Source organism: Sorex araneus, chromosome 4 (genome assembly GCF_027595985.1).
Source record: "Sorex araneus isolate mSorAra2 chromosome 4, mSorAra2.pri, whole genome shotgun sequence".
Taxonomy (NCBI): Eukaryota; Metazoa; Chordata; class Mammalia; order Eulipotyphla; family Soricidae; genus Sorex; species Sorex araneus.
Genome location: NC_073305.1, coordinates 137,147,739 through 137,164,446, shown reverse-complemented (window position 1 = coordinate 137,164,446; position 16,708 = coordinate 137,147,739). Strand labels below are relative to the sequence as shown.

Sequence of the window (16,708 nt, the reverse complement as noted above, 5' to 3'; positions counted from 1 at the left end):
GGTCAGTCATACACAACTCCAAGCACCTTAATCCCTACACTCTCTCCAGTCCCCTAAGGTAAGTTTTATAGATCTTATTTTCATCTTTAAAAACTAAGTCACTGACGGATCAGGTCAAAATCCTAAAACAGGCTCAGGAAAATCTTACTCAAAGGACAAGTGAGCATGCTGTGTACACAGAAGACCCATGTTTGATCTGTGCACTGCATCATCCCCAAGCACAGAACCACCTGATATGACCCCCCCCCAAAAAAAAAAACAGCAAAACTGTCCTTAAGTATACTGCTGAGTGGAAGAACTAGTTAGGGGTAGGGAAGTGGGGGAGCAGGGAGATGAAATTTTATTAATTTTGACCATTTAGAGTGAAAATATTTGGGTTTTTTTAATTTTATTTTTATAAAATTGTTCAAAGTGATTTATTACATTCAGTATCCCAACACCAATCCCACCACCATTACACCTTCCCACCACCATTATTTCCTATTTTTCCAACCACCTCCCCAGTAGCAGACTCAGTAGCAGACCCAAAGTGATTTATTTTGTATTGCTTTTTATGATTAATTCGCTAAAAATCATCAAAAAAGATTTCCTTAGGAGAAAGTATGTGAAGATTGTTGTATCTCACCCTAAAGCCATTAGGCTCTTGGATAAGAGATTACTAACCTGTTGTTACAGGTTAAGCCTTGTGTATAAATATTTTCTTAATCAACATTGGTTGCCTTCTACTTTACATTCCATCCAATGTGGTGTGCTACTCTTGGCATATCAGTGATGCAGAGTAGGATTTGTCAGCAGCCATGAAAGCTACTACACTCTCCAAGAATTTTAAAATTTTGATGGGGTAATACAGCTGGAGTCAAATTTTTAACTAGATGGTGACTTTGGGATCCAGAAGCATCTCTACAACTCGATGCTCTCTTTCGAGATTTATTTATGAGTCTTGGGATCATGGCTGGTAAATGAACTTATTCAGCACCTGAGGCAATTCATGAGTGTGACTGCCAAGCTCCTGGAAGAACAAGGGGATGGAAGGAGGTTACCCATCCCCAACTCTGGGAGCCTGGAGGTTTCGGTCACAAAACCTGCATACCTGAGTTTTTCAACATTCATTTATAGATGAGGCTCACCTGAGCCTGTGGAGTGCTACCAAGAGTATGGCGTCTATTGGGTTCTGGAGGTTTTCAGCTGCCAGGGCTCTGTTTGGGCAGGTGGAAAGACTTACCCACTCCCAACCAGGGTGCCGTGGATCTAAAATTGAGCCTGCACAGGTCTGAAGGCATCTATACCAGAAATATTTTATTTTAATCCCTATTTTCTGACTTCTTCCCAGCCATAGCCTTTATCACAGTTGCTTTAAAAAGAATAAAAACCATGAACTTGATAAGAATTTACTGTCTGTCCAAATTAAAAAAATAATAATTACTGCCTATCACCCAAAAATAATAGCATGATATAGTTTCATGACAATACCCCAAAACTAAAGAGTGAATGAAACTAGAGAGTAAGTAAAGAAGAAAAATTATCCACAGAACAATTTCATAAATATTATTAGTTTAACTGAAATTTTTGTCTAGTATAGGTATCAAGTACAAGTTAGGAAAGTTTCTGAACAATAGTAGTATAAATTTCCCAAATTTCTCAACCATAGCAATTTTAACCATACTGTTTTAGTTTTATTTTCTTTCTTTACTCAGGCCCATACTACTTGTGTAAAAACCAAAATAAGTGAAATAAATATGAAAATATGACATTCTACATATTATTTTATGAGAGCATTGAAAACTCATCAGTATATTATGTTATTGATATTGTTACTGGTATTAAATTATTTTAATATGGTTTCTAATTCAGTATTAGTTTTTAGAGGAGATAATCAGTACATTCTTCTCTGAAGCAGAATTATACGTAGAACTTAAATTTAGTCCACTGAACAAATTAACTGGATGTCAGTTATTTCCTATTACATATTACATATTTCCAATAAAGGAAATAATGCCAGTTAGAATATATTTATACTTTTTATTGACACTATAAAAAGAGAAAGATTGATTTCACTGCTCGATATCTAAACTTGACTCATTCACCTAAGTGAGACCTATTCCATAACAGTTACAGTAAATAAGAAATAATATTGAGATAAATCTGGCTTCTTACGTCTCTAGTGTTTTGTGTTTTTTAACCTTCTATTTGTTTGTTTGTTTTTGCGGTGTCTGGGTTCAAACTGGGGCCTTCACATATGTAAGGCTAATACTCTACCCATTGAACTACACCCCAAGCCTGTTTTTTGTTGTTTAAGGAAAACTTAAGTGTTTCGTATTACCACATGTAAATATTTCACTGGCATGTCATTCCAGTATGATTTTCTGCAAACTGCATATTTAATTTTTAGAAATGGCAAGGGCCAGGGAGTGACTCAAAGGGCAGGGCGGTCACATGCTTGCCAAGTTCAATCCCTGGCACCTCATGGTCCTTCTGAACACTGTTGACTATAGCACTGGTGGACCCCTACACCACTAGACCTGAGTGCCAAACTTTCAGGAACACATAGCCAAGGAAAATATCTCTGGGAGTAGTCACCAGATCTCCTGAGTACTGCTTGGGTACCCTCACGAACCCCAAAAAATAACAAGCTATATAAAGTCTCTTAAAATAATTTTCAATTTCCGAAATTAACTAATCATTGTAAACAGATTAAGACATAGCAAGTTGCATATGATGACATCATTTAATACGTTGCAAAATATGCTATTATAAAAATAGTATTTTGAAAGATAGGTAATGTATATACAGTAATAAAAGTATGGTTCTCAATATACTATTTTATCTTTCTCTGCACTTCTTTAAAGATACTTGAGCGTTCACTAAAGCTGCTATTTGAAACGAGAGATATAAGTTTAATTAAACAGTATGTTCAACGACAATGTATGAAACTCCTTGAAGGAAAGGCCAGCATACAAGATTTTATTTTTGCCAAGGAATACAGAGGAAGTTTCTCTTATAAACCCGGAGCTTGTGTACCAGCCCTTGAACTTACAAGGTAATAATGATGCCCACAATAGCATATTTCTTAAAAACTGAACAAGATGTAGTCTGGGATTCCACACATTTTAGAATAGCTGAGACACCTAGTCCACAGGCACAGAGTTCTTTCTGTATCTGCCCTCATGAAATTTTGCCAGAGGCTAATCCCTCAGTTTGTAAACTGTAAAGAAAGAACTCCTCAGGCTTCCCTTTAAATTAATACCAAACTTGGTTCCTGCGTTGATCCTACATTGATCTGGGGCTAGAGAGATAGTACAGTGGGGTGGTACAGTGGTTTCATACAGCCAACCTGAGTTTGATCCCCAGCACCTTATATAGTCTCCCAACCACCATTAGGAGTGATCCCTGAGCACTTTTCTGGAAGGGCGGGAAGTGGCCCCAAAGTAAAATAAAAACAAAAATATTAATATTGATCTACCAGAGCATTTAGTATCATTTCAGAATGAGAACATCTAACCAGTGAAAATTTTCCTTCTTTAGATTTATGATATTATTCCTCTTACAGGACTGGGAACATTTTAAGCTAGTTGATATTTGTTTAATTGTTTTGCAAGTAGTATGATTTACAAAGTATTTTACAAGCATGTCCACTTGGTACCAACTTAACAAAATAAATATAGTTATCAGGAAGTTGTATTTGATTTGAAGGTACCTCTGGTAAGATTTCTCATTCTTTCATTATTGTGTAATTCTGTTTGTTAGCCTTTGAACATGTGTTTAATTTGGATTCAAATAGGAAAATGCTTACTTATGACCGGAGATCTGAGCCTCGTGTTGGGGAGCGTGTACCTTATGTCATCATTTATGGAACCCCTGGAGTACCACTTATCCAGTTGGTAAGGCGCCCAGTGGAAGTCCTCCAGGACCCAACTCTGAGACTGAATGCTACATACTATATCACCAAGCAAATCCTTCCACCCCTTGCAAGAATTTTTTCACTTATTGGTATAGATGTCTTCAACTGGTACCATGAATTACCAAGGGTAAGCTTATTATAACTATACAATGCTGTATACTATAGAGAGATTTCACCCAAAATTTCCAGTAGAAATAAAGATTTCATTTACATGCTATGAGAAGTAAAAGAGATGCTGCTATCCAAAGTTTATAAAGAATAACCATTTTGCTGGTTTCCTAAAAGATACTTTAAAATTTTATAAGTTGCCTTAATTTCTATCAGATTATCCAAACTAAGACATTCAAGTACACATAGTATGCATTTTAATGGTCAGAACTTAACTAAAAAATAATAAGCCAACTAACAAAAGAACAAATGAAGGAAAAATTTCCTTCAGAATGTGTAAGAAATGTACAGGATATTGTATCTAAACATTTTTTTAGAAGAAACCAGACTAAAGGAATAACATCTGGATATTATTATACTAGGTAAAACTGTGAATCTTGGCAAAGATCTTAGTTTACTCATTAGAAACCTAAAATAATGCTAGCTTTGGGTCCACACCTTGCACAGTGGTGTGTGGAGGTCACTCCTGGTGGTAATTCAGGGACTGCAGGTTCCAGGAGTTGACCCAGACGTACTGCTTGCAAAGCATGTACTCCATCCTGTTGTGCTCTCTGTGATACGTTTTAAGGAGAGTAGCAGTCTTTCCTCTAGAATCACATTTTCTCAGTCACCTTTTGACATCTCAGATTGAAATGCTGATGGCATTCAGATGATACTTACATTTACTTTCTCATTAGGAACTATGGCTTGGGGGCCAGAGTGGTAGTACAATGGGTAGTGTGATTGTTTTCACGTGGCTGACCTGGGTTTTATCCCTGGCATCACATATGGTTGGCACCCCAAATACCGCCAGAAGTGATTCCCAAGTGCAGAGACAGGAGTAAGCACTGAGCACCAGCAGATTTGGCAAAAACAAAAATAAAAAAATTGTGGCCCAAAGGAAAAAAATTAGGTAGGAAACTGAAGCAGAATGTTGAATCTGTTGATTGACATCTATAGTGTTGTATTTTGTCTCTGGATCAGAAAGTTTATTTTTTATCATATTTTCATTTTGTTACCAGTAGGAATATTAATGGTATTTGTAACAAGATGACCTGATAACTTTATGCCAAATGATCTATAAGATACCAGCAGTATGCCAAAGATACAATAATTACATAATAATGTTATTTCAGTGTAAAAGGAAACAAGACAGATCTCTGAAACCAATATTAATTATAAATGAGGAATTCTTAGATGAGATGTAGATTACATTTCAAATGCTCTGGTTAATTTTTGCTTAAATTTTATACCTTACTATTATTTTCAAATTTTCACTTGCTTTGATTCCATCATCCAAACTGTGCAACTTTAAAAAATATTAGCTATCATCCTGGCTTCTTTAACTGACTTCTTTGATTGCTGTCTCCCTGAATGATCTTATATCTTATATTTAATATATTTAAAGATTTATATTTAAATAATTATATATTTAAATCACAAAAATGAATAGGTGGAGATTATATTTTTCTGAAAGGAAAAAAACTATATTTGGTGATATTTAGATCTAAGCACTGTAAAAGGAGGACTTTGTATAATCTCATATCTGGAACAATCATTGATATAGTAGCTCCTTAGTATTGGAATAAATGAAATAATATCTTTAAAAACATGTAATTAGCAGAGTAGCAGTTTTGCTATGCTGCTGACACAGCCTTACTTCTGAATTGATGTCTTTCTAGATCCATAAAACCACCAGCTCCTCTCGAAGTGAGTCTGAAGGTCGGAAGGGCACTATTTCACAATATTTCACTACATTACATTGTCCTGTGTGTGATGATCTCACTCAACATGGCATCTGCAGTAAATGTCGAAGCCAACCTCAGCATGTTACAGTCATCCTGAATCAAGAAATTCGAGAGCTGGAACGTAAACAAGAGCAACTTTTAAAGGTATATAAACTTTCATGATATACCCTTACACAATTTGAATCTTCAGGAAGATACAGTCAACTAACTTTTGAGTTATATAAGAAATAGTGTTTTCAAAAAATAGATTGAAGATTCTGAGATATTCAAAACTAAGTGAAGATACTGTTTTTTTGTTTTGTTTTGTTTTGTTTTGTTTTAATAAGTGAGTCACCGTGAGGATACAGTTACAAATTTACCCATCTTCATGCTTGTGTTTCCCTCATACAATGTTTGAGAACCCATCCCTCCAACAGTGTCCATTCTCCACCACCAATGAACCCAGTATCCCTCCCACTCTCCAATCCCATCCCCCCCCACCCCACCCCACCTCTGTGGCAGGGTATTCCATTTTGTTCTCTCTCCTTTTGGGTGTTGTGTTTTGCGATAGGGGTATTGAGTGGCCATCGTGTTCAGTCTCTAGTCTACTTTCAGCATGCATCTCTCTTCTCTCGCGGGATCCCCAACCACATTTTACTTGGTGTTCCCTTCTCTATCCAGGCTGCCTTTCCCCCAGCATGTGAGGCCAGCTTCCAAGCCATGGAGTCAACCTCCTTGTATTATATACTATTATACTTGGATGTTAGTCTCCTACTCTGTTATTTCTTATTCCACAGATAAGTGCAATCTTTCTATCTTTGTCCCTCTGTTTCTGACTCATTTCACTTAGCATGATACTTTCCATGTTGATCCACTTATGTGCAAAGTTCATGCCTTCATCTTTTCTAACAGCTGCATAGTATTCCATTGTATAGATGTACCAAAGTTTCTTTAACCAGTCATCTGTTCTCGGGCACTCGGGTTTTTTCCAGATTCTGGCTATTGTAAACAGTGCTGCAATGAACATATAAGTGCAGATGTCATTTCGACTATACTTTTTTGTTTCTCTGGGATATATTCCCAGAAGTGGTATTGCTGGATCAAATGGAAGCTCAGTTTCTGATTTTTTGAGAAGCATCCATATTGTTTTCCCAAAGGGCTGAACCAGTTGGCATTCCCACCAGCAGTGTAGAAGGGTCCCTTTCTCCCCACATCCTCTCCAACAGCGGTTGCTTTTGTTCTTTTGGATGTGTGCCATTAAGTGAAGCTACTGTTAAAAAGGCTTTTTGTTTTTATGAAATATGTGTTGTGTTTATTAAAACAAAAAACTAGAGCCTCCAGCTATCAATTTTTTTTTTTTTGTAAAGAGAAAGCACTAGGGGTCAGACAGCAGAGAGGGCATTTGCTTTGCACATGACCCACCTGGGTTCGATCCCTGGCATCCCATGTGGTCCCCTCAAGCACACACTGCCAGGAGTAATCCCTGAGCATCACTGGGTGTAACCCAAAAGGCCAAAAATTAAAAGGAGCGAAAGCACCAGTTGCTATATCATACTCACTTATTATTATCATCTTCTTCAAATCTATCCCTTGGGCTGGAATGATAGTACAGGGATTAGGGTACTTGCCTTATATATAGCTGACCATAGTTTAAATCTCCTACACCACATGGTTTCCTGAACAAAGCCAGGGATCACTCCAGAGCACAGATTAAGCACTGCAGGATGTGGTCTTAAAAAAACCAACAGAAAAAAAATAGAATTAAAATATCCTGGTTGCAGGGACCAGAGCAATAGTACAGTGTGCAGGGCCTTTGCCTTGCACCCATCCTATGTTTGATCCCCAGCATCACATATAATCGCATATGATCCACTGAGGAGTAATCCCTCAGTGTAGAGCGAGGAGTGAGCCCTGAATGCCACCATATGTGGCCCAAAAACTAAAAATAAATATTCTGGTTGCCCCAGAAAACTTCCAGTAAACTTGGAAGATTCAAAATTCTAAAGGTATATAGAGAATTGACAGTTAATGTGATTGGCTCTTTATGACAAAAACTATTCATTATAAGAGGGTCTAAAATAAGCACATTGGGACCAGAGTGATAGTACAGCAGTATACTCTTCCTTTGCATGCAGTCAGCCCAGGTTCCATCACCAGCACCCCATATGGTGCCCTGAGCAGGGGTGATTACTGAGTGCAGAGCCAGGAGTAAGCCCTAAGCACCACTGGATGTGACTCAAAACCTTAAAAGGGGTTAAGTAGTTTGCCCCATATCACACTGCCAATAGTGACCAAGCTTAGATATAAATGCAAAATTAGAAAAAGCAGGCATTTTTCTTTTTCTGTGATCAAACCTAGAGCCTTTGAGATTCAAGGCCTGTGATTTACCACTGAGCTAAATTGAAGGGAGGAAAGTTGATTTGGGTTCCACACCTCATTTCTTATTGCAGGCTAGGGGCTTAATCTAGGTGCTAGAAATCAAACCCAATCAGCTATTTTCAAGGCAAGAATTTTAACTCTGTACTGTCTTTCTGGACCTATTAAAGTACTTATTTTTTGTTTAGGGGGACCATAGCAAGAGGTGCTCAGGGACTACTCCCAGAGGTGCGCTACGCCTATGCACTATCAGTGACAGAACCCCATAGAACCTCCCACAGACAAAACTCAGACCACTAGGCATTATTTCATTCTAAATTTATGGGAGTTTTAATTTTAGTACCACACCTATCAGTGCACAGTGGCTACTCCCAGTTTAGTGCTTGTGGGTCATTCTAACTGGTACTCACAGTACCATACAGTACCAGGCATGTCTTCGACATGCAAAGCCTGTATTTCAGTCTTCAAAGTATCTCCCTAGCCCTTGAAGTGTTTGTAAACTAATCAAATGATTGAGGGGTCAGAGAGATGCTCAGAGGGCGTGATGCATGCAGGAATCATGAATCACGAAATCCCGTTGATCATCGAGTTGCTTGAGCAGTCTCAGTAACCTCTCCATTCGTCCTATCCCTGAGATTTTAGAAGCCTCTCTCTTCTCAGCCTTCCCAACGATGCCGCATTGGAGGCTCTTTCAGGGGAATGAGATTCAGCTGGTAACTGGCTTTGGCATATAGATACACCATGGGAAGCTTGCGAGGCTGTCCCATGTGGGCAGGAAGCTCTCAGTAGCTTGCGAGTTTCTCCCAGAAGGAAAAGTAGGTTATAAGATATCTTCTGGGAGCTTGCTTTTAAGTCTCTGGATGTTGGCCGTTGATGGGATTACACACACCTGGGTTCCTCTGCCGGTACCTTCATGCGTGAGGCTTGTCTGAACGTGTGGAGAGGGGCCTTGAGCATGGCTATGGCTAGGTTCCAGTGGTCTTCAGCCACTGACTGGGAGCTCTGCTCGGGGCGGGGAGATAAGCTGGAGCCTATCCCCTCCGAGGGGCCCCGGGGAAGACAGCCAGGCTTGCGGGCAAGAGACTCTCTGCATGCAGGAAACCCAGGTTTAATCCCCAATATTACATGGACTTCTGGAAACTTTCAAAAGCAACTCCTAAGAACAAAACCAGGAGTAGCCCCTTAGCACCATCCTATTTAGACCCAGAATGCCCCTCAAAAAAAAAAATTGAGAGACAGTATGATTTTGTGGAATATTAATCAAGCGTATAGTGAAAACATTGATTCTAATCTAGACTTTAATATTGGCTATATTCCTTGACTTTGGAGTGTAGAGAGGTTGACCCAATGCTCTTCCATAAACCCAGCTAACTCTGACATTGCCAGTTCTCTTATACAGCGTTACTTAGCAACCCATCTGCTCTCAATCATGATGCAGCCCAACTACTAGTATGTAAAGATCAGGTTTTGTACTTCTTCTTGAGGTAAAGCAGCTTTTGTACCAAGGTAGTATCAATTCACAGCCTCTTTCAATAGGAGCCTATAACCTTCTATCAGGTGAATAGGGAGAGAACATCATTCAGGAGAGACTAGCCACTTACAAATTTGATTATGGAAAGTTGATTAAGGATTAGTAGGAGTATAGTTTCATTTTCTCTGCATCAGTCAACTTGCTACAATTGGTTCTGGCAGAAAATTCCTGAGTTTTAGCGACTAACCAGTCATCCTTCATGCATTAATCAGATCTCAGTAAAGATGACAGTGTCGAAAGTTTTAAATGTGAGCCAGAGAGGTAGCTCATTGGGCCTAGTGCAAGCCTTGCAGGAGGTGAGCTGCCTGTTTTCTGTACCCAACACTGCCAGGAGCAACTCCCAAGCACAGAGCTGGGCATAAACCTCCAGTACAGCCAGGTGTGACCCAAAAATAAAAGCAAACATTTTAAATATAAGCTGAATTGAGTTTTAATGCCAGCATTTAAATCACCAGTAAAAGATCTTGAAACTAAACACTGAGTTAAATTTAGTGAGTCAAGTAATTCCACCCTGGCATATTTATCAGACAAGCACAGAAAGTGCATAAATATTTATCACTTTTCCTGGCACCTGCATATAGATGTAGAACCTAGAGCTGTGATACAGAACTTCTATATTTGGGAATAGATTTGAGTCTCTGCACACATCTACTTAGTGGTAGTCTCCACATGAACTGTGTGTTCGTCCTCAGAGCATACACTAAAGCATGTAGATCTCAGCAATCAACTATGGCACTATCATATTAGACACAATGACCATTGACATTACCCAACATGCTTGGAGGGAGGGAACCATATATGGTACTGCAGACTGAACAGGAGTGATGCAAAACAAGTTAACACCTATGCTCTCCCTGGTAATCCTTTTTTTAAAAAATATTATTTGGAAGAGAGGGGTTTGGGGGTCACACTTCATGGTGCTCAGGCTATTCCTGGCTCTCTGCTTAAGATTAACCCCGGGCAGTGCAAGGGGGACCATATTCAATGCCAGGGATCAAACTGGCCAGTTGCTTACAAAACAAGCACCTTAACCCCTGTCCTATCTCGTCCATTCCTTTTGTTCTTTTAACCTCTTTATGTGACTTGAGGCTTAGGTATTATTTACAATGACCATTGAGTAAGACATTATAATCTGCTGCTTTTTATGCCTTATTATTTGTTATTTCCTTCAAATAAGATGTACATCAGAATTATTAGAGGAATCCTAAAAGTCAGTCTCATTGATTTGAGATGGGACACAGTTATTGATTTGGTCGGGGAGGAGGGGCCTGTTGGTGCACTGGGCTTACTCATGGCTCTGCATTCAGGGATCACTCTTTGCAGGGTTCAGGGAATCATAATGGGTGCCAGAGAATTAATCCAGATCAGCTGCAGGCAAGGCAAGAACCCTTCCTGCTGCATTATTTCTCCAGTCCCCTATTACATTTTTTAAAGTTCTTGGATTTTCAGGTTCTGGTTGAGAACCGCTGGTCCCAAAGCAAATTCCTACCTGATTTTTTCCATTATGGTAAGTTTTCTCTTCTGAAACAAAAGCATAAACATGTATCTCAGTTGCTCGTCTGGATGTTTCTTGGCTTGCCTGGTTGCACTATAGAGAAACCCATGTTCTCTCAAACCTCTCCCCTCTCCTCTCTCCCATGTTTCTAAACAAGTTTCAGTAAAAACTTTCTTGTTTCATTTTTCAAAAAATGATATTTTTGATAAGTCGGTGCTTATTATAGATTTCATAATAGGAATGTTCCATAAATTAAAATTGATCTCAGAAATGAAACAAGTCTTTTGGAATTTTAGTACTCTGTATTTTATGAAAGCCCTTTCAAAAAGTCAACAATAGAGTAAGCTAAGCTTCAAAGAGATGAAAATTAATCAGACTTTCTGCAATACATTGTGTGATATAAAGTTTATCATTTTCACATGTATTCAATAAACTTTCCTGTCTTATGTCTTCTTTTTTTTTACTTTCAGATATGCAAGAACTGTACAGGTTGCTTTGATCGACATATCCCATGTGTTTCTCTAAACTGCCCAGTACTTTTCAAGCTCTCCCGAGTAAATAGAGAATTATCCAAGGCACCATATCTCCGGCAATTACTAGACCAGTTTTAAGTGATCAGTATCACAGAATTCCAGGTGCTATTTTTTTTCAGTGTTTACCACACTATACTGTTGTGCATGGTGCTTTTTCAACTTCCATCAGTCATGTATGCTCACTGTCTGTTATCTGAAGACCATGAAAACTTTTAGGCTAACTAAATTAAAAATTGTACTTGTTGGTCTCTTAATTAGTTCTCTTCTTACAGTGTATAAATTCCGTGTCCTTTCACCTTTCTAAGGTTGTTTTATTAACACAGGTGTTGAATTTGCTCCAGTACTTGTAGCATCATGTAAATCCATTTGAGTAGATCATGTTTACTTCCCTGCGGAAGAAGCACTGAAAACCTCTTTTACAAAATTCATCTGTGTGTTTCCTTGGACTGTCTGTATCAAGACGTGTTACCTAGAGATATCCATTCACTTTATAATTTTGACTGCGGAATATTTTGTAAATACACTTTTTTACTTTTCAAACAGCTGAGTAAAATAATGTGCAATGAATTTTATACAAATGATTTTCCAAGTTGTTTGGTATATTTCCTCTAGGTTTTGCTTGACTCAGAATAGAGTTGTTATTTTGATCAAACTGTGCAAATAGTAACGTGTAGCATTTTGAAACATTATTTTCTAAAACCGCTGTCTTGCTTTAGCTATTAAGGGGCATTGTGAGGAACTGTGCAGAGACATTTTTGTTACAAACCTGTGGGCCTGTTGCAATACTTTAAAAATAAAAAATTTTATTCCATTTTGCTTGTTTTGTATAGACATTTCTATTGCTTCTAAATATGCTTAAAATATTTTTCTTTCTGTATTGTACAGTTAATCTTATTTGCCATCATCTTGAACACAAATGTGTATTTAGAATATTTGTATAACTGTATAAAATGAAAAAGAAATAATGTGGTCAGTGCATTGTTTTTTAAACTGGAAATCATTTTGTTTTAAAAGTTAATAATGGAAACCATATTAAAATTGAATAAAATATGAAATGTGGCCATGTTATTTTTTTGTTTTTGGGTCACACCCAGTGGTACTCAGGAAATTCCCCTGGTGGTGCTCGGAGAACATATGTGATATCAGGATGAATCCTGGGTCAGACAAGTACAAGTCAAATTCTGTACCTATCTCTTCAGCCCCTGGCCATGTGATTTTTATCTTGCTATAATTTGGGCAGAGGGTGTGAACAAATATTTTTCAAAAATATATAGAGAGATACATAAAAATGGGCCAGAGATAGTACAGTGGGTAAGCACTTGCCTTGTTTGTGGTTTGATCCCCCGACATCCCATATGGTCCTTAGCACTGCCAGGAGTGATCCCTGAGCACAGAGTCAGGAGTAGCCCTTACTAAGCATCACCAGGTGTGGCCCAAAAAAACAAAATAAATAAAAAATAAAAAGATGCTCAGTATTACCTATTAGTAAATGTAACTCTCAAAAATACAATGAAACATTACCACACACATATTAGAATGGCAACTGTCAACAAGACAAGAAATAAGTAGTGGTGAGAATGAAGGAAAAGGAAGCCTTTTTCGAATATAAACTGGGCTGGAGAGGTGGTACTGTGGGTAAAGACACTTGCCTTGAATGTGGCCAACCCAGTTTTGATCCTGGCACCCCCTATGGTCCCCTGAGCCCCACAAGGAGTGCAGAGCCAGGAGTAAACTCTGAACACTGCTGTGTGATCAAAACAAAAAAAAAAAAATGGAAAGTAAATTCATACTGGTCCTAGAGAAAATGAGAAAACAGTGAAGAGGTGTCACTGTTTAAAAAATTAAAATTAGTGGGGCCGGAGCGATAGCACAGCGGGTAGGGCTTTTGCCTTGCACGCGGCCGACCCGGGTTCGATCCCCGGCATCCCATATGGTCCCCCAAGCACCGCCAGGAGTAATTCCTGAGTGCAAAGCCAGGAGTAACCCCTGAGCATCGCTGGGTGTGACCCAAAAAGCAAAAAAAAAAAAAATTAAAATTAGAACTCCCTTGTGATCCAGCAACTCTACTGGGAGTTAATCTGAAGGAAGTGATAACACTTTATCAAAAAGATATATATATATATATATATATATATACACTGCCATAGTCATGAGATATCAGACATGACATCCAAGCAAACTCAATACCCATCAACTTTTGAATGGATGAAGAAAGTTGCGTGTGTGTAATATACACATGTGTGTATTACATATATAATAGAGTACTATTCCTCAAGAATGAGGAAACACTGCCATTTACAACAATAGGAATGGCTCATGAAGACATTATACTAAATTAGTAAATCAAAAAATAGTATTTAATAATTATTTGAATACGTATTTTTAAAGAAAAATAGATCATAAGAATAGCTCTTGAAGACATGTTTCAAAGACAAAATATTTAATAACTGCAGGTTTTGAAAGAAAAAAACAATAACAAACTCAAATACACAGAGAAGAGTTGAGGTGAACAGAAGCTAGGAGGGGATTGTGAAGGTGCAAAAAGTGGTAAAAAGATAAAAGCCTTGGGGCTAAGTGGATGAGGTACTTGCCTTGCACGTGGCTGACTTAAATTGATAATCAGCATTACATAATAGTCCCCTGAGCCCCAACAGGATTGATGGCTGTGTGGTCAAAAAAAAAAAAAAAATTTTTTTTTTAATTTTTTTAAAGATAAATCTTAGGGCCAGAGTGATAGTACAATGGGTAGGGCACTTGCCTTGCACATGACTGACCCGGATTCAATCCCTGGCATCCCATATGGTCTCTTGAGCCCACTAGGAGTGATTCCTAAGCACAGAGCCAGCAGTAACCCCTGAACATTGTCAGGTATAGGCCTAAAACAAGAAAAATTTATGTGTGTGTGTATATATATATCAGTTATAAAATTATTACATCCTGGATGTAATGAACAGAATAGTGACTGGTGTTTAAATGTCTGTATACACCCTTTTCACAAGAGCACCAAAAGCAAGAACATAGCCCCTGACCCTCTCAAAGGTGAAGTGAAAATGCTTTGAAGCCAAGAAAGCAGCGCTGAAAGGCATCCACAGTCACATCTCACCCACCTTCTGGCTGCCCCAGATACTGCAGCTGAAAAGACAGATAGCCTCAGAGGAGCACCTCTAAGAGAAACCCACCCGAACAGTATTCCAGCAAGTTCCCTCAGACTGCTGAGTCTGCCATAAAGAACCACAGTGTTCCCTGTGGATCACAGTCCAGGCCAACAAGCACTAGATGAAACAGCTATGAAGAAGCTCTGTGAGAATGGTATGGCCCAGATTCACCCCCCTGACCAGACTGGATGGAGAGAAGAACGCCTGTGTGCAGCTGACTTTGACCAGGATGCCTTGAGTACTGGCAATAAAATTGGGATTATCTAAACAGTCCAGTTGGCTAATTTTAAATACATGTATTTTTTTCACCATTTAAAAAAACAGGTCTGTATTACACCCCAGTCACCATAAAGATCAGCTTTCTGAACAACTGTTTTAGGTACATGTGACCACAGTCTCCAGTTGCGGCCCAACATAGTTGGAGTTTGACTCTGTATCAGCTGCCAGATACCAACAACTATGAACCCTGGGCCACAGCCTGGATGAACTAACTTCCGTGCTACAGTAGCTACAGTACACATGCAACAATGAACCACATAGGAGGGTTCCATATGCTCTATGGAGAGAAATGGCCAGTAAAGTGAGCACAAAGAAAAACTTCATCCCCCAGACCTCTTTCCTAGAGGGAGGCAGCAAAGGTTTAAGTCTGGCCATGTGAAGGATGGTCTCTTTCACTCAATCTTCCCAGCTCAGGGAAACACTAGCAAGAGCACATGGCATGATCCTCCCTCCAGTGTCATGCTTCAACAAGCCCATATTTGATGATGAAGTGGAAGTGGAATGAACAACTAAACCCCTGCCACCTCATGGGAAGTGCTGGGAAGCCTCCCGCAGTCATGATTGAAAATGGATCCTAGTAGTCCAACGCCAAGGCTCCTAGACAGCTGTCTGTATTTGGGAAGAGGCAGAAATGGCCAAGGTTTGCCCAGAGACTGTGAACAAAGCAAAAATACATGAGGGGCCCGCCCAGCAAACACAGAGAACAGAGATGGGGCAGCCAAATAGGGTCACCTGGGGGTGTCACTGTTGGGTAAGATAAAGAAAAGCGTGTTCAAGGTTTCCCCTTTAAAAATGTCTTTTCAGGGGCTGGAGAGATGCACAGCGGGTAGGGCATTTGCCTTGCACGAGGCTAAGCCTGGGTTTGATTTCCAGCATCCGATATGGTCCCCTGAGCACCGCCAGGAGTTAATTCCTGAGTGCATGAGCCAGGAGTAACCCCTGTGCATCGCCAGATGTAACCCAAAAAGCTCAAAAAAAAAGTTAAATATCAAGCTGAAGAAATAAAAATGGTAACTCATCAAAATGTTATATGTCATTTCTACAACACCTAAAGTGCAAATAAAGTATAATTCATAGTTTGGAAGTCCATTGAAGCCTATTTTATACATATTTAGTCAGTCACAATATAAAATCTAGAAATGTTCTTAACTAATTTCTGAAGTACTGATGATGGATGATGCCAATCTCATTTTTCTTTTTGGGTCACACCCCGATCTCAGGGGTTACTCCTGGCTCCGCACTCAGGAATTACTCCTTGCGGTGCTTGGGCAACGATATGGGATGCCAGGGACTGGACCCAAGTCAGCCGCGTGCAAGGCCTACCCGCTGTACTATCGCTCCAGGCTGCAATCTCATTTTTAAAATCAATAAAATAGGACATAAAACCTTTCTCAAACACCAGCATTTGTTTATATTAATTTTATCCAAAAAATCTTTTCTATTGTGCCAAACCATGTAGGCAGTGAGCAGTTATAAATTTCATGTAACATCTATAAGCTCACCTTGATCCTGTTTTAGCCTCCTCCCCCACCCCCAGGTCAAAACTGATTAGCAAAAACCTGTCTAG

At 39.1% G+C, this 16,708-nt stretch overlaps 1 protein-coding gene across 3 annotated transcripts in view; it reads left to right on the top strand.

Moving 5' to 3' along the window:
* Nucleotides 1–16,291, top strand: part of REV3L (REV3 like, DNA directed polymerase zeta catalytic subunit) — a 194,816-nt gene extending 178,525 nt beyond the window's left edge. For all 3 annotated transcript variants that reach the window (XM_055134574.1, XM_055134573.1, XM_055134575.1), the window contains exons 29-32: nt 2,847–3,037; nt 3,779–4,025; nt 5,728–5,937; nt 11,645–16,291. In XM_055134574.1, coding sequence (XP_054990549.1) covers nt 2,847–3,037; nt 3,779–4,025; nt 5,728–5,937; nt 11,645–11,785 — 789 coding nt within the window. In that variant the 3' untranslated portion in view covers nt 11,786–16,291. The remainder of the gene's footprint in view (nt 1–2,846; nt 3,038–3,778; nt 4,026–5,727; nt 5,938–11,644) is intronic.
* Nucleotides 16,292–16,708: the final 417 nt, after the last annotated feature.